Source organism: Fukomys damarensis, unplaced genomic scaffold, assembly GCF_012274545.1.
Source record: "Fukomys damarensis isolate Sample0158 unplaced genomic scaffold, DMR_v1.0_HiC HiC_scaffold_5, whole genome shotgun sequence".
In the NCBI taxonomy this organism is placed as follows: domain Eukaryota; kingdom Metazoa; phylum Chordata; class Mammalia; order Rodentia; family Bathyergidae; genus Fukomys; species Fukomys damarensis.
In genome coordinates, this window is record NW_022900917.1 from 3,194,222 (window position 1) to 3,218,930 (window position 24,709).

The 24,709-nt window shown below is 55.1% G+C and overlaps 2 protein-coding genes across 2 annotated transcripts in view; both read right to left on the minus strand.

The window, feature by feature from the left end:
• Positions 1 to 11,776: 11,776 nt before the first annotated feature.
• On the minus strand, positions 11,777 to 14,617 carry LOC104853929. The gene is made up of 5 exons (XM_033759699.1): positions 14,156 to 14,617; positions 13,688 to 14,104; positions 13,158 to 13,268; positions 12,180 to 12,279; positions 11,777 to 12,041 (listed from the first exon to the last, which is right to left on the minus strand). Exons 1-5 carry the CDS (start codon positions 14,615 to 14,617, stop codon positions 12,025 to 12,027), a joined length of 1,107 nt encoding a protein of 368 aa, XP_033615590.1. The 3' UTR covers positions 11,777 to 12,024.
• A 2,042-nt stretch (positions 14,618 to 16,659) lies between these two features.
• Rims2 (regulating synaptic membrane exocytosis 2) overlaps positions 16,660 to 24,709 on the minus strand; it is a 408,447-nt gene continuing 400,397 nt past the window's right edge. The window contains exons 39-43 of the mRNA XM_033759701.1: positions 24,170 to 24,301; positions 21,645 to 22,270; positions 21,291 to 21,392; positions 20,012 to 20,151; positions 16,660 to 19,409 (exon numbers count right to left, since the gene is read on the minus strand). Coding sequence (XP_033615592.1) covers positions 19,191 to 19,409; positions 20,012 to 20,151; positions 21,291 to 21,392; positions 21,645 to 22,270; positions 24,170 to 24,301 — 1,219 coding nt within the window. The 3' untranslated portion in view covers positions 16,660 to 19,190. The remainder of the gene's footprint in view (positions 19,410 to 20,011; positions 20,152 to 21,290; positions 21,393 to 21,644; positions 22,271 to 24,169; positions 24,302 to 24,709) is intronic.

The window sequence follows — 24,709 nt, forward strand, 5'->3', positions numbered from 1 at the left end:
GCCATAGACCCAGCCCTGTGCCGCTGCGGGCCACCCCTCTGCGGTGCGCGCGCGCGCGTGTGTGTGTGTGTGTGTGTGTGTGTGTGTGTGTGTGTGTGTGGTGGGGGGGTGTGTTTCTCCCCACTGGGCGCCTCCTCTCCCTGACAAGTAGCAGGCCTGCCTGCAGCCTGCTAGTAAGAAGGCTGAAGCAGGTCCACTTTCCCAAGCACCTTGACACCCTGGAAAGAAGGGGTGGGACCAACGCAGCTGTGCCTTCTTACTGCCTCTGCTGGAGCAGCTCTGCCCTCTGGCTCCAGAGGTGGGGTGGCCACACTGACCACATGCTCACCTTTCTCCTCTCAGTTCCTTCCTTCCAGGAAGATCAGCGAGTCAGACTGCACACACTGCTGCTACTTGCTTGGCCCTTTCTGAAAGACACCTTCCTTAAAGGTTCAGCAGACACCCGGATTCTTACATTTTATCTTTGGAGCTGTGGGGTGGGGCTTCATAGACGGGAGAGGCCTGGACACGAGCTGGGAATGACGGACTCTCAGGGAAATGCAGGGTTGACTTGGCAAGTCCAGCTGCACCTGAGGCTCTTCCTCCCAGTGAGCAGAGCAGCTGTAAGAGCTTGGTAAGGGACATCCAAGCCCAGCTGTCCACCCCAGCACCGCCGGCCATACGTGGGGACTGAACAACCAGAGGCCACCAGGGCCAAGGAGCTGACTCCGACATTTATGGCATTCTAATTCATTTTAATTAAATGACCTAAACTAAATAAATGCCAAGGAGTATCTCTGAACTGGGTCACAGCTGCAGAGGACTGACATCTGACTGGCCAGTTTTCACTGTGAGGGTTAAGAAAAACAAAACACGAAGAGGCTAGGGGACCTGCCAAGGCCCGCTGGGCTTCTGCAAAGCTGGGAGAGACCTGGTTCTTCCCTCCATGGGCATCTCTGGCCTTTCGTGAGTCCTGCTTTAAACCGTGCTGTGCTGGTGGCCTGGGTTGATGGAGCCACAGGGCCCACACCACTCAGCTTCTCCAGGGCTCAGTGCGAAGCCTGTGGGCTGGCTGTGTGGATGACAGATGTCTCTTCTCACAACTCACTTGAGAAGCGGAAAGAGGCTCAGCGCAGTCACACAGACAGCAGGGGGAGGGGTCGGACTCCAACCCTGTTTCCATGACCCTGGAAGGGCAGGACCTGGAGTCCTGCAGCCCCAGTCTTCAAATACAGCTGTGGCTTGACAGAAATGCATTCCCGGGTCTGCAATTGTACTGCAACCTGAAACGCGGGCTGGACAATGCCGGCTGGTGATGGAGACCACTGTAGGCAAGCTACAAATTCATAAACTGGCTTTTCATATTAAAAGTCCGAGTCTGCCTATGAGGCCACATGGCTGCCTGAAGACCAGCAGCCTGTGCGTGGGAAAGGGACAGCTCCCACACCACTGGCTACAGTGGAGGACTCAATGGTCCGGGACACTGTAATGTCTTGGGTGGCAAGACAACAGTGCTGCTAAGGGCAGCCTGACTCCTACAGAAAACTTCTATAGAGGCAGAAATCAATCTATGGAAAAAAACAGATTTCCCATGAATCAGTGATCTGCTCCTGCTGGAATGTCTCGTGCCTTTGTTGCTAGGACCCTGCTCTCGTCACTGCTCTGCACTCCTGTTCCCTGCACCGCCTCTTACTCCTCCAAGAAGCTGTGCGTTCAGTAAATAGTGGGGAGCTCCAGGAGACGCTGTCTTAGCCTGATAAAAGCTCTGACCATCCTGGGCCCCCATTTATGCATTAAGATCTTGCTTCTTTTGTGGTCCTGCCGCCTAACCCTTAGTCAGGTGATTGGAGATCTGATCAGCCTCCAACAGGCCATGCTGTCCCCATCCTCAGGAGCCTGGCATCCTCTGGGCACAGCCCCACTGTCTTCCAAAGCCCCAGCTCCCCAGGACAGGGGACAGGGAAGACAGCTGCCTCTCTTGAGCTGGGCTCAGGGCAGCACCAACCTCTCAGGGGCCAGGTGGGTGCCTGAAGTGAAGAAAATAAGGAGACAGATGCTGGGGCCCGGGCAGGGGCCATCCAGGGCCTCTGGCCTCATTTAAGTTGCAGGAGTAGCAGCTGCCCTGCCCGCAAATATTTTCTCCAGGTTGTTTCCACACTCCATATTACCAGATTGTTTCAGTGAGGAGTAGAAATCTAGATATTCTTTTCCTTTCTTCTTCCTTCCCTCCATTTGTTTGTTTGGTTGTTTGTTTCTATTTTAACACATGATCTTGCTAAGTTGCTATGTCGCCCAGGCTGGGCTCAAACTTTCGATCCTCCTGCCTTACCCTTCCAGAGTGCTGGGATCCAGATGTGCACCACTACCCTCTGCTCAGAACCCCAGACGCTCTGAGTTGGGTGCGCAGCACAGCGGTGCAGCCCGTGCCTATCATGCAAGAGACCCTAGGTTCCATCCCCACTGCTGGAAAAAAAAGAGATACATCTGAAATATCTGGATTTCTTTGAGTACCATCTCCTAAGTTTTAAAAAGTAACCATGAGCTCAAATGCTTTAAAGCACTCTTGCTGTTTTGACCACAGTCCCTTGGTGGCCACCTTTAACCTCTGAAGCTCCACCTCCCTGCACCTTCCTGCCACTTCTGCCAGCCTTCTGCCAGCCTCCCCTGGAATCACTGTGTCCCTTTCCTCCCTGGACCCTTTGGAAACCACACTGCAAGTGTTTCTGGTCTCTTGCATTCAAGGTCTCCTCTCTGCCTTGGAAATCTTTATTTTTGCCCAAAGCTCTAACTCTGTTTCTTTTCCCTCTCCTGTGCTTAGCAGACCAAGCCTTTCTGAATCTCTACACTGCTTCTTCCAGCAGCTTCTCTGGCCCCTGCCCCTCTGACCTGCATCTCTCTTCCTTCTGCTTCCATTATCAGGGTGTTTATTCTGGACCCTCAGCCTCGGCCCTGCCCACACAGAACAGGTCCCTACTTTCCCAGCAGTGCTTCCCTCCCGAGTCTTCCACAAAGACACCCCATGCGCCACCCACATCCACAGCTAGGGTCAGGAGCGACCCTCGGGGCTATGGAGGAGCAGGGCCAGCCTGGGGTCTGCAGAGCGGAGCCTGTGCTCCACTTGCAAAGAGGAGCTGTTGCCATGGACAACACAGCAGCTGCTACCCTGCCTACCCTGTGCAGCAAAGATCACTGTGGAGATGTGTGCCACACACACACACACACACACACACACACACACACACACGGCTTTCTCCAGGGGACCCTGGCCCTCCCTTGCCCCAATCCTGACCCTGACCCTGATCTGGCTCTCAGAGACAACAGCACCAGCCGCCTGGGGGCCACAGGCTCCCTCTCTTACCTCCATTTCCAGCCGCCTGGCCATTGCAGGAATCTGACCAGCTCCTGAGCACCTTCCCTGCAGCTCAGCAGGATAAGGCCAGCTCAGCCTACCACAAAGGGGAAATAAGAATGGGGTCTCCAGCTGAGGGCCAGCTAGGAGCTCTCTGGGCCATGGTTGTGGAGCTGGCAGAGCAGCCCACAGGTGCAGGAGGAGGGGGCACTGCCTTCTGGCTGGGGGTCTGGAGTCCACTCCCGGAGCCGGTACTGCTGCCTCTCCCCATCCCATAGCCCTGGTCCTCAGAGCTGCTCCATGCAGAAGCCCAGGGCTGGGCTCCCAAAGGGGCAGAGAGCCTCAGGTCCCCATTCCTGCAGCTCCTAGCCTCCAGGATCTCACTTTTACCAGGGCAGAGCGGAGGGGATGCCTGGCAGGAGACAGAAGGTTCCCCACCATGACCTGTGGGCTCTGAGGGTCCCAATGGCCCAGCCAGCTCTGAGAGGCCAGGGGACTGCAGGCCAAGCTGGCTTCAGCCTGGGCCACCTCGGTCATTTCCATAGCTGGCACCGGTGAGAGGGACAGAGGAGGACGAAAGCTCTCTCCCTTCCCTTTTCTTCCTTTCCTTTTATAAAGCTCTTGCAAATTTGGGGCCTGGTGAACACATTGTTCTCCCCAGCTGCCCAAATAGTGGGGGCCTCCTCCTCACCCCTCCCTGCTCCTCCAGCCCAGGAGAGCAGGAAGCCAGATGCCTCTATCAGAGGGGGAGACGTGGAGGCACTGGTGCGCAGAACAGCACCATGGACGCCCACCCATCCCCACACTGCTGGTGATGTGTGGGGCACCCCAGCCAGGCAGCTGCCCCTTCCTGTGGCCCATCTCTGCAGGCCAGGTGTCACAGGACACACACCTGGTTGTCCGCCAGGGCTGACAGTCATATACCTGCACTAGGACGTCCTCCTGCTGACCCCCAGCAGCGGAAGCACAGGGTGGAGGAGAGCCACCAAAGGGTCCTGCAGCCCAAACCCTTCCTCCAACTCCCTAACGCTTAAAAACAAACAATTTAGAAATAAGAATATTCTGGAAGTTTGCTCACATGTCTCAGGTTCTTCTTTGTGTGCAAAAATAAACTGCCTTTCCCGAGGTTCTGCAAGTCTGAATATAAGTCAGGGAAAAGGGAACCAGAAATAATGAGTGGGTCACACCACCCTGACTCAGCCTCCTCCTTCCCTCCCAGAGCGACCAGTCATTCAGGGCCAGCCAGGGAAGCGTGGATCCGGCCGACCACGGTGGCATTAGCCTCAGGGGGACAGTCCTGAGTCAACTCCAGCAAAGTGAACTGGGGTGTTCTCAAGCCCAGGGGAGGCCCTTGAGCCTGCACCGCCCTTCCTTCTCTCTCCAGCAGAGGTGGGAAGGAGCTGGGCCACGGCCGCCCACTGCAGCCAGGGCAGAGCCTCTCTGCCTCACCGCCACCCTCACACCCGCAACTAGGAGGGCCTAAGAGTGGAGCTGCAGGTCAGCACGGTGCCCAGGAAACGTGGGACCTCAGACGTCTCTACAGGGTTCCTGCTCACCCCTCTCACGCCTGCGGAAGCCGTGGCCAAGGCTCCCTGAGCCTGCTGAGACGCAAGCGCTGGATGGATGCCCAGCGTCCTCACTGACAGCAGCGGCTGTCGCTGGCTGAGACGCCAGAAAACACCAAGTGACCCCTTAAAATCATCACGCAGGCAAAACAGACACGTTTGAGAACTTCTCAGGATCCTCCTGCACCTTTTACAGTTACTTCTAACTGGAGTCTTGCTTCAGGAACAAAACCTGGTGAGCTCAACAGCGCAAGCAGCCCCAACACGGACAGCGCTCCCTGCTCCCGGGGACATGCGCCTATGCTTCACCGTGAGAGTCTCCCGAATTCATAGGCCTGGGGGATGTGAATCTTGATCAGATCTAACTCTTGACTTAAGCTCTGAATTTATTAGAGAAGAGACACTTGAATAAATAGGAGAGAGGGGAGTTTGGGGAAGTTGCATGGCACAGGGAGGTGTGCTAGGCCAAGGAGGGCAGAACGGGTGTGGACTTAAAGGGCCACAGTGCTGTCCTGGCTAGAAGAGAAGAGGAACACAGGGATGACAGGCGGCAGACAGGGCCCGCCCACGGGGGGCTGAGCCCACCCTGGACCAGCTCTCACCACAGGAGCCCGGATGTGGGGCCCCGTCTCATCTGCTCGGCTCCTGTGGGCGCAGGAGGCACACTCGGCCCCTCCACGCTCCTCCGCCCTCACAGCTGCCCCTCGGTTGGCCCAACCTCTGCCTCACCTCTGAGGTTTTGCATTTTCAGGGAAGAGAGGTCCTAAGTCAGCTCATGGGTCAGGAAATGGGGAAGCAGCTTGTTTTGCTCATGGGTAAACTGAGGCTGCAGAGGCCGAGCCCCTCACACCTTTTTCCCTCCTCCATGCTTCTCCAGGGAAAGGACCAGGGCCGCAGGGGACACTCGCCAGGCACAGCTGCTCACTGGAAAGCATGGTACACAGGAAACGCCAAGTTTTCTCGCTGATTCCCCAGTGGGCCGCCCGCTCCTGTATACTGTGGGCTTCTTCCTGGGGGGCCAGACAGATCGCTCACCCTGCAGCCCAGGTTCCACTGGGGACTGCATGTGGGTGCGGCATGGGCTGGGCTGGGCTGGGGTCCCCCAGGGCAGCCCCCACACCCTGCCTGCCAGGCCCTATGCCCTCCTTTGCCAGAGGGCCAGGGCGGCCGGGAGACCAGCCCGGCCAGCATCCAGGACCAGGTGCACCTCCCTTCTGTCTGCAGCCCTGGGCTCTGCAGTCCACAGTGTTCGGAGGGGGCTGTGGGCCTGGAGCCTGCTCTGCAGTTGTCCTCTGTCCCCAGACCCCATGGCCCTATTCCCACAGGCCTCTGAGAAGGCCTTGGAAAAAGTGCTCTGCCCAGCTGGCCCAGACCGCGGGAGGCTGTGTGCTGCACCCTGGGGATCACCCTGGGAGCCTGGAGACTCCGAGGCTGGCGACATCCTACCAACAGCAGGACCAGGGCTTCAGGTGGAGGGGACGGCAGAGCCGGGCTGGCTGGAGGCAGCCGCTCCTGGGCTCTGGTGGCCCCCCACTCAAGGCTCTGTGAAGCCAGGCTCTGTCCCCAGCAGCCCCAGCTGACTTCCAGGGGCCCAGGGAGATGGGTCTCACAGAGCAGGTCAGGCAAGGACAGAGGGGTCCCGGGCCACCCCAGGGATGGTGACACCAATAGGCCTGGGTCATCAGAAGCCGGGACCCCCAGAGCCCAGAGCCCAGACCCCTGCTGTGTTTTCATGTTGGGGCAACCATGGTAATGTGTCACAAAGAAGCTAACAGGGACAGTGTATGTCCCCTTCCCTGAGGACCTGGTTTTGGAGGACTGCCTGTGCCTTCTGTCCACACAGGCCACACAGAAGTCACTAAGCCAGGGGCAGGGCACAGATCTCAGAGGTACTGGGTCCCTGCGCCAAGCTGGTGACTGTGCCCTTTCCACAGGAGAATGTGACCCTCCCTGAGGTCAGGAAGACACCCCTGCCACACTGGGGTTCACGGGAGAAGTGACTGGGACAACAGAGCCTTGGCCCCCCTGGTACCGGGAATACCAGCTTCCTCCTGGGGCTCCTGCACCCTGTCAGGTGGGGCTTCCGGGGACCAAGGAGCACCCCAACCTGGGCCTGGAACACTCACAGGGCCTGCCCGCAGGATGCAGAGGTTAGCTCAGTGTCATCTGAGCCCCCAGCAGGCCTGATTTCAGCAGACGGCCTTGCTGTCCCCTGGAGCTGGCACAGTTCCATCCCCCGCCTGAGGCTCCACTGTCGGCCAGCCCGGATACAGACTGGACCAGGAAGAAGCCCGGTTGCCAAGGGTCAGTACACGGCTCTCCCTGCGTCACAGTGGGACACTGCTGGCCGGCTCACTGCCCAGCACGGTCTCGGCTGTCTCACCAGTGCGCTCCAGCCCAAGGAGCCACAACGCACATGTGCGCCTCGGTTTCCACATCCCGCAGAGCACAGGATCCAGCTGGAGCCTTGAGGCTTTGACTGCCTGCTCCATGCCCTTGGCCTGCACTCAGCCTGGCAGGCAGTGTACAGCGAAAGGCACTATGTGCTGCTGTCCTGGTGAGGACGCCGCTGTTTCCAGACCAGCCCATGGCCCTGGACTGGCCTCCCCGCACCACCGAGGCCTGGCCTGGGAGAGGCTCGCTGGGCCTCTAGAGCCAAGGGTCCTATTTCCCCCGAGCCGCACCCCTCTCGTCCCCTGTCCTGTCCCTGGGCCCTGCAGTGGACAGGCGGGTGCATCCGCGTGCTCGGTGTGAGCTCCTGTCCACCGGAAACCACGCTGCAAGCTGGGGATTCACTCCACACCCGGGAGGGGAAGGAGGCGGCTGGGAGCGCGGACTCCGCCCCTTCCGTGTCTGGCTTCCTCTGTGTGCTTCTCACCTGTGTCCCAGAGCCAGGACACCGCAGATCCGACAGCCGGCTGCTCCCCCGCCTGTCCTCTGGGGGACACATCGGGGTTGCAGGAGCTCCCCCGCAGCCTGGGAGGAGGAACAGATCAGGGCTGGAGGGCCAGGTATTCCCGTGGGTAGGAGGGGAGGGGCCTCGGCTGGATCACCCTGGGTCACGGGCTCCCTTTGACCTTTTCCCCTTCCATTGGACCTGTATTTCTAAGATCAACAGCAATTTTCTCAAAAGTGAACTTTAAAATTCTTTAACACTTTGTTTCTTTTGAAGGGTGTCCAGTATGTCGACAGGAAACAGGGGAGCATGGCGAACTGAGTGGGGTCTTTGTGTCCATGTAGTGAGAACCCCGAAACTAGTCTGGGCAGTTTTCAAGAATGCAGAGTGCTGCTTCCCAGTGGTGCCACAGTGGGAAAGGGGCTCTGGAAGCCTCTCCTTCTGTCCTTCCCAGCCCCCACTTGCAGAACCACCCAGCTCTGCGAGTTCCACTGCTCAAGACTTCGGACAGGAGTGTGGGTCCAGCCTCTGTGGGCCTGGCTGGTTTCGTTTCCCGTGGTGTCCTCGCTGACACCCAGGGGTCTCGAGGCCTGGGGTCCCCAGACGCCGGCCTTGTGCCCTGGGCCCCTTGGGAGAGTCACCAACCCTGCACTGCAGCTGTGCACTGTGGCTGGGAGACATCTTGTAGGCTTGTGACGGGCAGGAAGTGAGGACAGTGGAGCTGCAACCGTCACGATGACCAGCAGTCTCCAGGTGCCCTGCCCACCAGACGCCACGCGACACAGCCCGGCCTCCCCTGGAAGCTCTGGGACCCCAGGAGTCTGGGGAGGCTGTCCTGGGGCTGGGACTGGAGGGCAGTGGGGCCTGGCAGGTGGGCCTCGTCCCCAGCCTCGTGTCCGTGAGCCCACTCAAGATGCTGTCTGGGAAAGAGGAAGTGCTCCTTGGGGACAGAGTCACAGGAGGCTGAGTCGGAACTGTGCCGTGCCACTTGTGACGTGGTGTTCAGGATCTGTGAGCTGTTCTAAATTTAAGCATGAAAAACGTCAAGTCATCTCACTATCTAGCTTGGGAAAAGAGATTTAGATTTGTGGGTGGGTGTTCCAAGAGCTTCTGCTTCCTTTCAGATCCAGGCAGCCCCCTCAAAAGCCACAGCTGACCAGAAAGTCACTTCCCCAGTCGCTTCCTGTGTGGGTCCTGGAAGGGCCCCCCAAATTCCCGGCGGGAGCCAAGACACCTCATGCCTTAGGGGACTCTTGAGGCTCCAATGGCTGCTGCCCCTAGTGTTCCTCAGTGGCTCCCAGCAGCACCCCAGGCCCCCAAGCTCAGCTCCACACCCCAGGTCCAAGTGTGCACTCCCCCAGTGGGGATGCTGCGTTTTCTGTGCCTAGACCTTGGCCTGGACCAGTGGCAGCTGCACCTGCAGGGACCTCAGGACCCGGGGCCGAGGCCCAGGGACAGCGCCGGGCTCTGACAGCCAGGTTACCTTCAGAGGTCCTGACTGCAGCTGAAGAAGGCACCAGGGGGAAGAAGCTTCTCCTGTCCTCCCCGAGCCACCTTGGAGATCACTTCCTCACACAAGGCTGCTGAGACACCTCTGAGACCACGGAGAACTCGTAAAACGGCAGAGGAAACGCCGCTTTGCCCCCATCTTCAACCCAGTCTGCTGCACCTCTCCAGGTGCAGGAAGGAAGCCGAGCCTAGTGTCTGTGACCAGAGCCCAGAGGCTGTGCCCGTCTCTGGCGCTGCTCACCAAGCAGTGGTATCATCCTGGTGTCCTTGTCACAGGCCCCAGCCATGGACCCGCAGCTGCCCCAGAACAACCACAAGGTGACAGCTGTCCCTCCTGTTTTTGCTCCGCACACGTCACTTCCGGAGCGCTGTTAGTCATGGCACTTCATTTCTGTCTGCAGAGCCGAGACAAATCAGCCCTCACGCCAGCCTCGACCAAGCCACGTCCTCAGAGCCAGGGCAGTGATATCCCTCGTCCCCAAATATGAAATCAAGCCAGGTGTCAGATGCACCTGTAAATCCAGCACTTAGAGGCTGAGGCAGGAGGATCACCATGAGTTCAGGGCCAGCCCGGGCTGCACAGTGAATTCAAGACCAGCCTGAATCATACTGTGAGATCCTGTCTCAAATAAACCAGAACCACCAAATAGCTGAAATCCAAAGTGTGTCAAAATTGAAAAGTTCTGGGCACTGCCTGATGCTGCACTCCACCTCATCAGAATGCAGTGCCCTGGATGGAGAACAGCTGACCCGCAGTGTGCAAGCATCAGGTGTGCCTGAAACACGAGAGAAAGTTTCAGGGGCCCCAGGCCGGGATGTCCCGTCTCATTTCCACCACTGGGAAACCTCTGGACTGCAGACTCTTCTGTGCCCTGTGGAGAAGGGAGGGCCCTGCGTGCAAAGAGAAGTGCAGGAGGAAGCGGAGAGCCCAGAAGGGATGAGCCGTGCAGGCAATGGCAGGGCAGCACTTCCGTGTTTCCACAGTGGCAGGACTGCGAGCCGTGGGCAAATGCCACGCCAGTGTCTGTGGAACCTAAGCTTCTGTAGGCATTGGGGCTCTCGGGGCCCAGGCCCTGTGGGGTGGGCGGGTGGGCTGTCAGTGTCTGCGAGGCGGCCCAGGTGGCCTTCTTCTTGATTCCAGCTTATGATGGGGTGGAGGTGACCTAGAGGTAAGAGTCCTCAGAAGGGTGCTCCTTGGTTACTTTTCTCTCCTTGCTGAGACAGAATATTTGACACCCAAGGTTAGAGGGAAGGGGTTATTTGGCCCACAGTCTGTAGAGGTTTCAGTCCGTATTTGGCTGGCCCCAGGCAGGATGGCAGAGGGGCAGCAGTCCCTGGTGGCAGAAGGAGCAAACACAGAGAAGAAACGGTTCATGGTGCCCACGGGGTGGCAAAGGCAACAAGAGGCTCAACAGCATCTCCCTGCCCCTTTCATCTTATTCAGACTACGTAGGGTGGGCAGCCCTCAGGCCCACACTCAGACTCTGCAGAAATAGCCTTGACCACATGAGGCTTTGGGGGACATTGAGACACAGTCAGGACAGGTGGAATGTTTTGCCTCTTTCAGTCAGAAAATGGAGCCTTCATTTATAAAATCACATCGTGAAATGGACTTTGCTGTGGAGAAGGCAAAATCAGGTGAGTGCTAAAACCACAGGCTTCCCTCAGACACAGATGGGCAAAGTTGGGTCTCCTCACCTGGAGCTCTGGGGAGCTGGAGAAGAACTCACTCATCTTCTCTCCTGTTGGTCCAGAATGTGACCACAGGTCACCTGGCTGGGTCAGGTCTCCTTCCTGTTCTCGTTTGTTTGTTTGAAGCAGGGTCTCACTATGTAGCCCAGGCCGGCCTCGAACTCAAGCACTCCTCTGGCCTCAGCCTCGTGTCAGAGATGTGGCCTGTGGTCTCCTTACTATGCACGTCCTCTCTAACCTACCCTCAGGCTGGGCTCCAGCTGCTCGGCTCTGTGGTGCCCAGCACGTTCCCACAGCACATGGTGTCTTTACTCTGGAGATGCACCGAGACTTTAGGCACCATGGAGAAAGAAAAGGCCGTGCCAGGATCCTTGGTGTCACAGGTGCAAACACACTTAGATGATCAGTGAAAAACAGAGCCTGAAATCAATGCGGAAGCTGTTTAAAATGTGTGGTTTCACCTTGCTTTTCTTATTTAAAGATGTGCCCTGAACAGTGTTCGTGTCACTCTTTGTCCCCTAAGTCTCTGCCGGAGTCGCTCGTCAGGCCCAGCCTGGCATTCGCTTGCCATGCTCCTGCATCTTCAGGCTCCATGTTGGCTGTGCATGGCAATCCCACACCTCGCAGGGACTTGGTACTCGCGACTCAATTCTCTCTGGGCTACTTTTGAATTACAGTAAACATCTTTGTTTATATGTTATTTTTATTGCACTTTTATTCTAATGTGAAAAAATAAGCATACTGAAAAATAAACAAACCCAAAATGCCATTTTCCTCTTTCCCTTGCCCAGGCTGATGCCTCCCTTTCTCTAGCGACACACGGACCAGAATTGTCCTTGAGCGATGAGCGTGCTGGGTCATGCTGATTTACTGCACCGTCAGCAACATCTGTACAGATTTGTAGGTCACCTTTTCCCCTTTGTAGGTCTCCTACAAGGCAGGGCGGATTTGAAGACCCAAGCTGTTGGACCTAAGGTCCCCACGCCAACAATCATATCAGATGTTCACAATCATCCTCCCACGAGGTCATGGACTTACACTTTCTTTAGCACTAGGAAGAAAGTGAGGAGCTGCAAAAGTGGCAGTGACCCGTCTTCATCTTTCCTCAAACCTCCCACAGCCCCAGTGCAACCAGGTGCTGTCCCCTCCGGCGGCCCCGACTCTGTGTTGCCAGCCCTCGAGGACCCACCTGCCAGCAGGAGACACAGCAGCCTTGTCCTCACCTGGCCTTGTGCCTCAGAGCCACCAGGCCTTGGCAGTGGCACAACGGCCTGAGGGCACTGTCCCTGCTGAGGGGACGAGAGCTGGTAAGGACCCAAGCCAGGCCCAGTCAGTGTCCAAAGTCAGCAGCACCACACGCCAAGACTAATCCAGGCTGGGTTCCCCTGACCACCCCTCCAGCTTCGGGGAGAAGGGCCCATCTCCTAGCAACCCTTGGTGGCGGTCCTGTCCTAGGCTGGAAGAGCAAAGTGCTTTGACACTGGTCTGGCAGGTGTGCTGGGTCTTCTCTCATTCTGATCCTGGGACCCATAGCCCCAGGGCACCGGCTGCTGTCCCTGGGGTCTGAGCCTGCGCAGCTCCAGGACCTGGCCCATCTTGCGAGGCCACATGACCCAGCCCCTCCTCTCCAGGCCACACAGCTGATGCCACCCCAGCCTGGCTCACCCATCTGGAGGACCGGCTGTTGCCCTTGTGCGCCAATGCCAGACGGGAGCTGTGGCTTCCAGACTCAGAAAGGGGCCCTGTCCCCTCCTGCACCCTCTCCCTTCCACAGCTCCCAGCCCCTTGTCTGTCTTCACATCAGGACCAGGTCTTTTGAAGCCCTCGGAGCAAAGTCTCCCCCAAGCCCTGACACCAGACTCAGCCGGCAGGAGGTTGGCCGTGTTCGGAGAGGGGCCCAGGCAGGACAGGAAGCCTTGTACTGGCCAGGAGAACAAACGTCACTTCACCTGAGGTGACCAGAGCCCCTCCCTGTTGGGCCCTGCCTAGGAGCAAAGGGGACATGGTACAAAATGGACAAATAGTCCAAAGAGCCTCTATTACAGCTGGGGACAGCGTGGGGACCACGGAAGCTCAGTGAACACAAAGTGGCCTTTGAGGAGCTCGCCACGCCACAGGGCACTCCCGCGCTTTCCCTAGGACACTTTCAGACCGTGATTGCTCTCACCTCCTGAGACGGGGTGCTGCAGAGATTTGCAGAGCTGTGGTGAGTTTCCCTCTCAACCCCAGGCCGGAAGAGCAGGCCCAGGACACCCTTTCCAGGCCCCGCAAGGACAGCCTGATAGGAATATGGGACTCAAGTCACAAAACCAGAAAGAGGACATGGTGGGCTGCATGCCACCTCAGGAGGGCCGGTCCCAAGCTTCAGAAAGAAGCCGTCTGTCCTCTACAGCCCGGCCTGGTCCAGGGCTACAGAGAGCTACCACCCGCAGCATCTCCACAGCACGGGGGTGACCTAAGGAGGAGACCCAAGTGCAAGCCAAGGAACCCACCGCAGCAGTGTCCACGAGAGCCAGAGCCACGCCCAGCATGCATGGCCTCCTGCCATCTCTCGGCCCTGCCCATGCCTGTGCAGAGCCCACCCTCTACAGGGTCTGCTGGGCCGGTGCCCCTGGGACCCTGCTGCCTGCCGCTCCTGGGCCAAAGGGAAGACTGAAAGAGGAGTGCATTCCACCTGCCATCTGACTGGAACGTAACTGGAAAGCTGGACACAGCGCGTCCCCCGGGCCGAGGCAAGTCCCGGGAAGGGGAACCCACTCCTCTCCCCAGCTCCGAAAACGGCGTCTGGGTCTGGCAAGGAGAATCCACCAGGGACACCGTGGGCGGCGCAGCTGAGAGGTGGGCCTGGGCAGTGTGGAGCAGTGAGTTTGCTGTCGCCTCGGCTTCCTCTCCCACAGCCCGGCCTCCGCTTCCGCTTCCGTGGCCCCTCCCCAGGGTGGCTTCTTCTGTCCCAACCGCTGCTCCCCCAGAGGTCGCCCGGCCCCTTGGCGGGGAACTTGAAGACCTTTCCCGGCCGCAGCACCTGGCACAGGGAGCCCGCCTGAGCCAGTTCCCTGTGCCCTGGCCTCCCGCCGTCCTGTGGGGCCCGTCCTCAGAGCTCCGTGCTGTCCTCTCCTACGGGGCTGTCGTGCAAGGACGGCACTCACTGCCCGACGCCCGGGTCACTCCCGCGCCCACTGACTGGGAAACGGCCCTGTGGCTCCCACGAGCTGCTGATCCGGGCACGAGTCCTCCATCGCCGTGCGGGAGTTTCAGGAGCCACGTGTGGGCTGACCCGCTCCGTCCTGTCGCCGTCAGCAGTGTCCGATGGAGCCGCCTGCGTGCCCAGCGGGGGTGCGAGTCCCTGCCTCCTGCTTGGCTGCCCCTCGGCCTGACTCCCCGAAGTGCGAGTTCCGCTGCTTCTCGGACGCCTGCAGACTTCTGCCCGGACTTCCTACTTCGTCCCGGAAGAGGAAGCACCGCTCCGCCGACCTCCGCATCCGGAGCCCACTCCGTGTCGCCCACAAACCCTCGCGGGCTCCATTCACACCGTGTCACGGTCCCCACAGTGCCCCCTTGGTCCCAGCCCGGCCACTTTGTCCCTCTTGCTGCTCTCCTTTCCTTCTCTTCCTTTCTGTGGCCAACCATTCTCCAGCTGCCATCGACCATTCACAGATACGATAAACCCAGACGGGCCGGGGGAGCCTCTGGCTCGCACGGTGCCGCAGGCTGCCCGCATCGCTGCAAGTTCTGAAGGGTTCGCATCACTGACCTAGATCATATTGCTCTGCTGAAAAACAACTATGTTGCCGGTCTTGGTGGCACACAAGTGTACATCTGTAATCTCGCTATTCTGAGAGGCTGAGGCAGGAAGACCACAAGAAATAGAATATCTTCTAATTTCTGTGAAATATAACTGAGTATTTAATGTTATTTTAAAATAATGCATTGTATTATGACATTTTATTACATATGTAGGCAAACTAAATGACTACAATAGCAAAAAGGATAGGTAGAATAATTTTGTTATTGTAATCTCACATTTTATATAAAATAGTAAATATCAACTCTAAATTGGCAGTAATAGGTTAAGGATATATTTTATAATCTACCTAGACACACCAATAAAAAAACCAATGCAAAGCAAACAGTGATAAAATGGAATATCAAAAAATGTATTAACCCAAAAGACAGGAAAAGACCAGAAGACCAAAAGTAAAACTGGAAAACTTGGAAATGAATATGAAGATGTTAGATGTAAAACCAGCTATGTTAGTAATGACACTAAATGTAAATGAATTAGATATTCCAATTAAAAGGGCAGAGCTATCAGACTACATTAAAAACAAAAGCCAACCATATACCACCTGATGAGACAAAAACACAATGACTTTGGACAAAATAAAAAAAAAATATTTAGCAAGAACACTTTTATATCCATGCTTAGCTAAAAATAAAAACCCACAGAGCCAGGATGAGGAGGCCATTCCCCTGAAGGCAGGAGACAGTGGCTATCAGGGTCAGGAAGCACCCTTGGAGGTCAAGTCTGTAGTACTCTTCTCAGGCCACTGCTCATCTGGAGCTGCTTGTTTAATTCTGGGCAGAATGGGCCAGATGACAAGATTCCTAGCAGGTGATGAGTAGTCGAAGGAATTAGAAGTGCCCGGAAAGAGAAGAATAAACAGAAGCACCTGTGGAAATAATTACAACCATCTTTGCAGCAAGGGCTGGTCCTCTTGTCGGCCCACCGTGGCATCAAGCCCCTTCCTATCTCACCCCATTCCACACTCTGCACCCCGTGGCTCAGGCACCATCATTGTTCCTCGCTCCCCTTAGAGGAAACAGACTCCGAATGAAGGGCTCATAAGCAGCTAGTAAAGGAGAGAGCTATACTGGATCTCAGGCCCCAGAAGTATAAACATAAGAAGGGAAATTGAGGCTAAGCTCTCGATCCATTGCACTGAAATTCTCTAACCACTTGCCGAGCAGAGGTTGGAGGGCCACCCCAGGTCCTTGGGTGCTGCAAGATTGTCCTAGGGAACCCCAAGGACTCCTTCAGGAGTCTACACTTGCATTGGGCACATCCTTGTCCTGCAGCAAGACCCCTGGCTCCAGCTCTCCTGGAAGAGCAGGGACACCTCTGAACCTCAGCCACACGGAGTGGGGAGACTGGACGTGCACTCCTGTGCCGTGTGAGCCTGGGACTCCTGACCCCACATGTGGTCCGCCCTGGGCTCAAGCACAGGCATGCAATCCTGTCACCGTGTTACCCGGCTTCCACCTGACCTGACGGGACCCAGCTCATAACACTTGGAGGAAATAGCTGTTTCCATGATGAGCCAGGTAGGGCTTAGATCTTCATCACTAAGAATCGGACATCAGGCCACTCCATGCACCCGCTGAGGAACAACCTAGAGGGCCACGGGGTCTCCTCCCTCCGCTGTCCCAGAGGAGCCAGCTGGGACAGGAACACTGCACACGTCTGCATGAGGAGAACGTGGGGCCTCCCAGTGACTCTGTAAGGTGACAGGCAGGGCTGCCCTGAAATCCTGCTCATGCTCTTCTGGGGCTGCAGAGCCTGCGGTGCCCTGATGTCAGTCTTGGAGTGATGTGGTGAAGGATGTTGCCATCTGAGTCACGGGGGTGCTGAGGGAGACAAGACGTCAGAGAAAGCACTGCAGACACCGTGTATAAAGAAAATGGTTTATTTAAAGTGTTAAACACCATCACCAGAATGAAGTTGACTTACATTAGTTGGTGTTTGTTACAGGAAACATCTGCCCTTTTTCTCCTGACTGGAATCCCCTTTACATTAAAATACACTATGTACAGGGCAGCAGTGATCACTGGCTTAGTGCTATTTACACAACTAAACCACAAGTCGAGGCGCAGACGTGTGAAAATTAAAAAAAAACACATCGACTTTTAAATAAATACTGCATAATGACAAGTATGTACAAATATCCCTTACGGTCATGTCCTTCTAATTAAAATTAGAAATAATTTGTATAGGAATACACACAAAACTTGTGCGACTGCCTCTTAGGGTCAGGAAAATGGTGAACGTTTATTCTAAGGGGTGGCACAGACACTCTAGGTCTATGAAATCAACTGTTGCTGGTACACAGGTGTCTAAATGATTTCAATAAAGTTTTATTCGTTCTTTGGACAAACTTGCCTGGGCCGTCACACACCTAGAATGTCAAGACACAGTTTCAGTGAAGTTCATAAAGAGAAGGCATGTTTAGTGATACTCCTTTTAACTTCTGCACCATATCAAGCATGACAGTTTTGAATGGTCAGCGCTGAATTTAAAAGAAAGAGTAATCTTTATGCATGGCTCTCATTTGAACAAATGGGATATATGTGGATTTCAAAAATTATTGCAAGAAACTGAAACCGATCCATAAGAATACGCTATCAAGGCATGCATAAATCCCAGGGATACAGGTGGTTGAAGGCGTGACCCAGTGACTCCTCCTCTCCGAGGGAACAGAGACTTCTGACAGGAAGAGCAGCCAGGACAAAGAGAGGCAAAAGTTTCCACCTCGGGCACTCTCTGTAGGAAACAGCACTGGAGACTTTCGGTGATGGCATCAAGCAAGAGCTATTCATAGACACAGCGACTTTCTCTGAGTCATGTAAAAATTGGAGTTTTAAAATTGTTGCAAATTATGTCTACTATATTTCTTTAGAAATATAATTTGTGAAAAATTGAATTTTACTACAGAAAAATGAATTGATAAACCGCCCTGTGTTTTACAGCTCCAAGTTTTAGCTGTGTCTATTCACAGTAAATGGAAACTGGCAAAAAAAAAAGGTCTTAACAAATTAAAAAACAAACAAAATCTAAGACCTCCAAGAAACAATACTTTAACCCTTGTATGAATAATGCTGGTGCTAAAACAAATTTGTTAGAAGTTGTGATGGCCACATGACCTTGGGGTTTTTCTGTAAACTGAATTTTGAAGGTGAAAAAAAATGACCATGCCCTGTACAATGAACTGCAACAGTTCAAATATCTCCTTTGTCAAATCCGTGATTTATTTCACTGTACTCCCAAGCCATGTTGCAAAACCCTTTCCAACATGCTTGAAATAAAGAGAGCTCTTAAACAGATTTCTTCCCTTGAGAAATTCAAAAATTCAGAACCATCCACAGCTCTGAATCAAACATGGGGTAGAAGAGAGAGTCAGATCAAAAACATCGTTTTTTTTAGAATAAGGTTTACTCTGGTAGGGATAAAGAAAATAAAAGACTGTAAGAGAAAGAACAATGAGACAGAGGAAAGGAAGGAAGATGTGAAAAATTTGTACATAGTGAACTTCGTAAGATTTGTAAATTTAACATGGAAATAAATTGAATATATTATATTTATTTGTCACATAAAGAGAATTTTAAGTATCTTCTAGAAAGTATTTTTGTTTGTAATGTCTGCCAAAATACAGACTGATAAAGAATAAACATGGTATGTCTGTATATCACCCTGTCACATTCTCTCCCAGTTTTAAAACCATGCACTAGTGAAATTTATTTTTAAAAATAATATAAACTGTTGAAAATGGCTGATTTTATTTTATTTTTTTGCAAGTTGCAGCCCCAAGAAAATAATTTAAGTATTCAGCTAATCTGTGTCCATGCAAAAAAAGTGTCTTTAGTTTCATTCAGTACAGGTAGCCACAGAGTTTGGTTTCCAGAGCCCAGCGCATCTCGGCATTAGCATGTGAGCTGTGGCCGGACGCTCTGCACGTGGTGTCCCCGGCTGGGGCGGGAGACACTCGGTCCCGACGGCTTCTTTGGTCTCTTGCTTTCCACCTGCTGCTTCCTGGACCTGTGACCCGGCTTTACGGCTGGAAAGCTCCATTTCTGTGGCATACCAGGGCTTTGGGTCAGACAAATGAAGAAAAACGAACGATAAAAATATAAAGGTGCCATTGAAAAGGGCTTTTGTTGCATGAAACCGACTGGTTCTTTGAGATTAACTCATGGCTTCAGATGGGACCAGAATGCGAGGGTCACCGAACACCAGACCTGACAGCCCTGCTTGCTCTGCTCATCGCCTGAGGACCTTCGCTAGGGCACAGAGTGTGCAGCTTCCTCGGAGGACGCGGGCTCCCTGGACACAGGCTCAGAAGACACGACATTAGCATGCAGTGTTACCAGGGGTTGCGACCTGTGGGTCTTTGTAACGCTGGTTGCTGTGACAACAGTTTTACAGCTGCTATGAACGAGAGTAAGAAGGTCCCGTTGAACTTTCCAGAGATGACTGGGAAGCTCTTCTCGTCAGAGGGGCCAAAGTGGGGTCTACTAGGGAGGAAGGGGGAAACAGTTTGAACCAGCCGATCACCATGTTGGACAGTTCCAGCTCATCCAGAAGTATCTGGGCCACTCCCATGAAGGATTTGTGGTCCATGCGGCCATAGTCACCCCAGACAATGATCTGTCAGCAAAATAGGGAGTAATGTCAGTATAATCACGGCTCCAACAAAAACCTTGCGAAATACATTACAACACTAAAATGCTTTCAGTTAACTTTCTGACATCAAGGCTCCAGTTAAGCCAGGCACATTGGCACATGTCTACAATCCCAGACTACTTGGGAGACTGAGGCAGGAGAATTTTGAGTTTGAGTCTAGTCTGGGCAACTCAGCAAGACTTTGTCTCAAACTAAAATTCAAAAAGGGCTGGGATCGAGCTGAGTGGTACAATGCTTCCTAGCATGCACCAGGCCTTGGGTTCAACTCCCAGTATTAAAAAGAAGAAGAAGAAGACAGGAAAGTTACATAGTCCTGGTAAATGGGACGGCTGTCTTTACTACCTGACTCCAAAGTTTCATGGGAAGACCTGCTGGGGGTAGGGTCAGACGCGGTCCAGGAGACCGGAGTGGGTGTGACGGAAGTGGGGGCCCACACTTCTCTTTGTAGGAAACAGCACTGCCACTGCGGTGGGGTTTTCAGAGGACGTCAGCTGCGAGGGTGGCAGATGCAAGGCCTGGCTTCAGGAAGATGCTGTACCGCGTGGGCTGAGGGAGTGAGCACCTACCTGCAACACCTTCCCCTGTGGGCTCTCTTCGAAGGACAGCAGCTGCTGGTACAGGGGCTCCAGCGTTTTCCTTGCCACTTTTGTCTTCTTTTTGGCTATGCAGACTCCGTTGTCTAACAGATACACCTTTACGTAGGGTGCTGGGGAGAGAGCAGAGGCAGGACAGGTGTGCGTACGGCTGGAGCACCTGGCTTGCACTGACCTCGGCAGTGGGCTGGCCATCAGGGCAGAAAGCCGCATCTGGGCCTGTCGGTCCCCACAGGGCCATGCTGAGCAGCGCAGGGGTGCAACACAGCAGTGCTGCCAGCCGGTTACCCAGATCCCAGCAGTAAATAAAATTCTCCAGGAAGCACCAGGAGCGTCATGGTGGCCTCATGTCCCAGCGCTTGGCTCGGAAGCGTGTTGTTTTGTTCATGCCCACAGATGCCTTCACTCCAGGGGTTTATTCACTGGTGGGTGTGGGAATACACAGGTGGGCTTGATGCTGTGTGTTCAGATTAGTGGGAGGAGGCAGCTAGTTATGAATCCTGGGGCTTAAAACCCATCTGACAGATGCTTCGTGAAAGTCACGAGCACATGCACGCTGCCAGTCACGACGCTCCCGAGACAGTGGCCGGCGGGCCCCACGGCCCCACAGACACACAGCCGGGCTGCACAGTCAGCCGTCTACACGGCATCTCACTTTCCGCAGGATACACAAGTCAGGAGATTGGGATTAGGAGTCAGTGGAGGTGCCAAGGCTAGAGACTGATTTCGAAGCTCTCAGAGTGGCTTCATCCAGCACATCCAGCGATTTCTGCAGTCGCTGTGCCAGGCCTGGTGACATTTCAGTGCGAAATGTGTGCCCCAGGCTTAACAGTGCCTCTCTTTCCCCACACACAGCAGGAGGCTCAGCCCTGCCACAAGGACACCCAGCGGACGGGGCAGCTGCCGCTGCGGGGCCTTCACTGATTCTATTCCAACGCCAGTGCCTCGGCGCCTCAGGAGAACACTCACCAACCGGAGAACACAGCACCCACTGACGGGAAGCAAGAGGCTCTCGGTACGTGGGGACAAAGTGAACTGTGTGACACCTTGGCAGTTTCTATTTGGCAGTGGTCCGTCCTACCCGTATTTATGTAATACCTTACATATCCCACCGGGGACACAGAACAGCACAGGACAATCACACCAACCACGATGGCCCCAGACCAGTCAGGTATGACTTGTCTCCTTGATTTGATTAAGAACCGAGGTTCCAGCCAAACAAAGTCTCCAAATTGAAACCCCCCGCTCTCACCTGGCAGTGTCTTGGAACCTGGTTTCACAACAAGGCCGCGGGCCCGGATGATCTCTACCTCCAACTGTCCCTTCTTGTCCATCATTCCCACCTGGATGTCACCTGGAGGGAGACGAGCACACTTACTACGGTGCGAGGAGAGTCAGGCGCCACAGCCTGGGCTTCCCGCTATTCCCCAGTATTTATGACACTTACATACACTCAAAGTTTTATCAGCGTCTTCCTTTAAAAACCATTAGAAACTACAGTAGGAAAAGTGATACTTTATCCTTGCTGATGATACTGTCTGCTTGTCTGTATGAGATTTAGAGAATGTAGCTTTCAAGACTCCAGAAGAACACAGGACAAACTCACCCATCGCAGGAGTAGCCAGCGTCTGGCGCCCCACCAGCTGCGCGGGGCCCAGGCCGTCGAGGAAGTCGCTGAATTGGCTGTCGGAGGCCAGGCGGACGCCAGGGAAGATCAGGCTGCAGACAGAGCAACAGTGGCTCAGCTCTCGCTGTCCACAGGGCACTGGTGTGCAGAGGGCAGCTGGCCCCATAGCGGCTCTCGCTGACTGCCCAAGTCCCCAAGGCCCCTGCCCGCACACGGGGCTCGGCTTCCAAGTGTCCCTCTCCGGGCCTGTAGGCATGGCTGCCACACCTGTGACTGGCACTCGGTGTGAAGCATGCTCACCCAGATACGGCCTCTCTCTCCAGCCCTCTGAGCTACATCGCCCTTTCCAGACCATTTTATGGCAAACGTCATGCGAACAGCTGAGCGAGCCCCCGTGGCACCCGTGGCACCCCGCTTTTCCTCTGGGATTCCCCGAGGAGCTGTTGCTGTGGCCAAGTGGGTGGCACGGTTTGTAATTTAGGCACTTGGGAGACTGAGGCAGGAGGATCACAAGTTTAGTCTGTTCCTCAAAACAAATGCATAACAATGAAAGTCGTCCTTGTGTGCTGCCTTCGCCTTCACCACTGAAACTCAAATCCGCTTTTCATTTTCACCACTCCACCAAAATTTCCGAGATCAAAGTTACCCAGTGAGCTCAGAAGTCAGCCTATCGGTGCTGGAGCTGCCGCCCTGTGCCCCAGGCCCCGGCACCTGGACCCAGCTCCTCCCATCTCCTCTGCTGCTCAGCCACTGAACACCGCAGCGCGAACCTCTGAGCTGTTCCCGTTCCTTTCCCTTTCCCCTTCCCTCCCCTCTCCTTTCCTGCGAGCCTGGGGCTTAAGCCCAAGGCCTTCACTGAGACACATCCCCGGGCCCTTTTAAATTTTGAAACAGGGTCTTGCTAAAATCCAAGTTGCCCAGGCTGGACTAGAATGTGCCTTCTCCTGCCCGGCCTCCCTGCGTGCTTGGATGACAGGCGTGTGTCACGCAGGGCTCTCTTCTGTTCTGTCCTCACCCCCATGGTGACCTCACCCGGCTCACGGTTTTCGGAGTGGTCTGCGGGGCGGAGCCCACAGTGGTACCTCCATCTCGGATCTACTGTGTCACAACTGCTTGGTCTGCACAGCTGCGTGGGTGTCTCACAGGCATCCGAATCTTGTTAAAAACCGACCCCCAAACCCTTAAACTGAAAAGCCAAACTCTGGTCCCCTGAAGGATCCAATCCTAATAAAGGGCCACTTCCCCCTCCCACTCGCCCAGCCATGGACCATCTGCCTTCCTCTCCACTGCGGGCTGAGTAGAGTCCACTGCAAATCCACAGGCGTCAGGAAACAGAGAAAAGGCCGTGAGAACGCAAGGCGGCCACTGTGAGCCAGAGCAGAAGGCCGAGAGACGGGCCCGTGACCCCTGGGTCTCGGGCTGCTGTCCTCTGGGTCAGTGAGAAACGGGTTCTTTGTCTAAGCCTCTGGCCGGTGGCCCTGTTACAGCCTGCTTGTCCCCACCCACACCACACACACCGGTGGATCTTTCTGTCTTGTGTCACAGTAGACCCAGTGCCTGAATCCACGAAAGCTTCTGCTGCCCCACCTCTGCCCAGTCCCGCACAGCGCCGGCCTGGCCTGCAAAGTGGGAGCTCAGACGGCTGCCTACTGGGGCTCCGAGCCCCAGCCTGGGCCTGCGCGTTAGCTACGGTGCCCAGCTGCCACTCATCCGCCTCCTCCTCCTCACTCCAACCCCTCTGCTCCCTTCTCGGCCTTACCTGCTCCGCGGCACTCCCTGCACTTCATCTGTGACACCCTGGACTAGCACTTCTCGGAGTAAGTGCTCCAGCGGTCCCTGACTGCCGCCTGCCGTTGTATCTTACCTCAGACCCATGCCTGGAAGTTTGTACCCACTCAACAAGTATTTGTTCCACCCAGTCAGTTCAAGTGAAGCCCAGGGAAGTCACTTGTCCAGCATCTGTACACCAAAGACCAATGACACTGGGCCTTTGAGTCCCAGCCACCCACGTCAACCCCTGTGAGGACGCACAGCCCCAGCTCAGCAGGCGCTGGCCGCAGGACGGACCGCGTGGGAGGGCTTAGTCCCAGCCACCCACGTCAACCCCTGTGAGGACGCACAGCCCCAGCTCAGCAGGCGCTGGCCGGACGGGCCGCGTGGGAGGGCTTTGTGGGCGAGCACCCTGCTGTCCTGCGAGACTGGAGTGTGGGGCACAGGCCACAGCTCACAGTCTTCCTCGCCGTGCAGCGCCGCGCGGTGCTCACGCTCCGTGCTCAGGGCCGTTACTTTTCACCGGATTCTGCATTTCCTTCTCTGCTTCCTGGAGGAATGTCAAGTCGGTCTCTCCCCTCACCTGCATTCCCACATATTTCCTTCACGCTTTGGTACCTTTACCAAAGATCCCATGTAGCCCTCTTTAGAAGTGTGTGGGGGCCACAGACTCTCTCCTCGGCACTTGCTCCTCAGCCCCCAGCCCCGGGGTCCCCGACCTCCCGTCTGCTCACCGACTGCGCAGGTGTCCACGAGCCTGAGGCCACAGCCCACGGCCATTAATTCGCTGGCGGTGGGCTGTATGATCTTTACAAATGCTTAAAAGTGTCTTAAAGGGGACTGATTCATAGGAGAGCTTCCAACAGCTACATGGAGAAGACTCACCAACTTTTTCACGCATTCCTTTTTGGTCGTTACTTCATATAATTTATTAGTTAAAATGAAAATATGCTGATACAGACTTAGCTTCATGCAACGACAGCTACATTTTTGTTGCATCTTAATTTCATTATAATCATTACTGCACGGAACTATCAATTACAAATTATATGAAATGTAATTCTATGAAACTAAGTATATCTCAGCATACCATTTTTAAAAATAATAACCCTTAGGCAGATCAAAGTTTTAAAAGCCAGCCCTGCCCACACCGCCTGGCACGCGCTTATTACTCTGCGCTTGTGCTGGAGGGCGGCGTGGCTGAAACCAAAGCCTCCGCTGCGCCTGCAGCAGCCCACGCCCTCCGCACGTCCCGCGGCAAGGCCCGCGCAGTC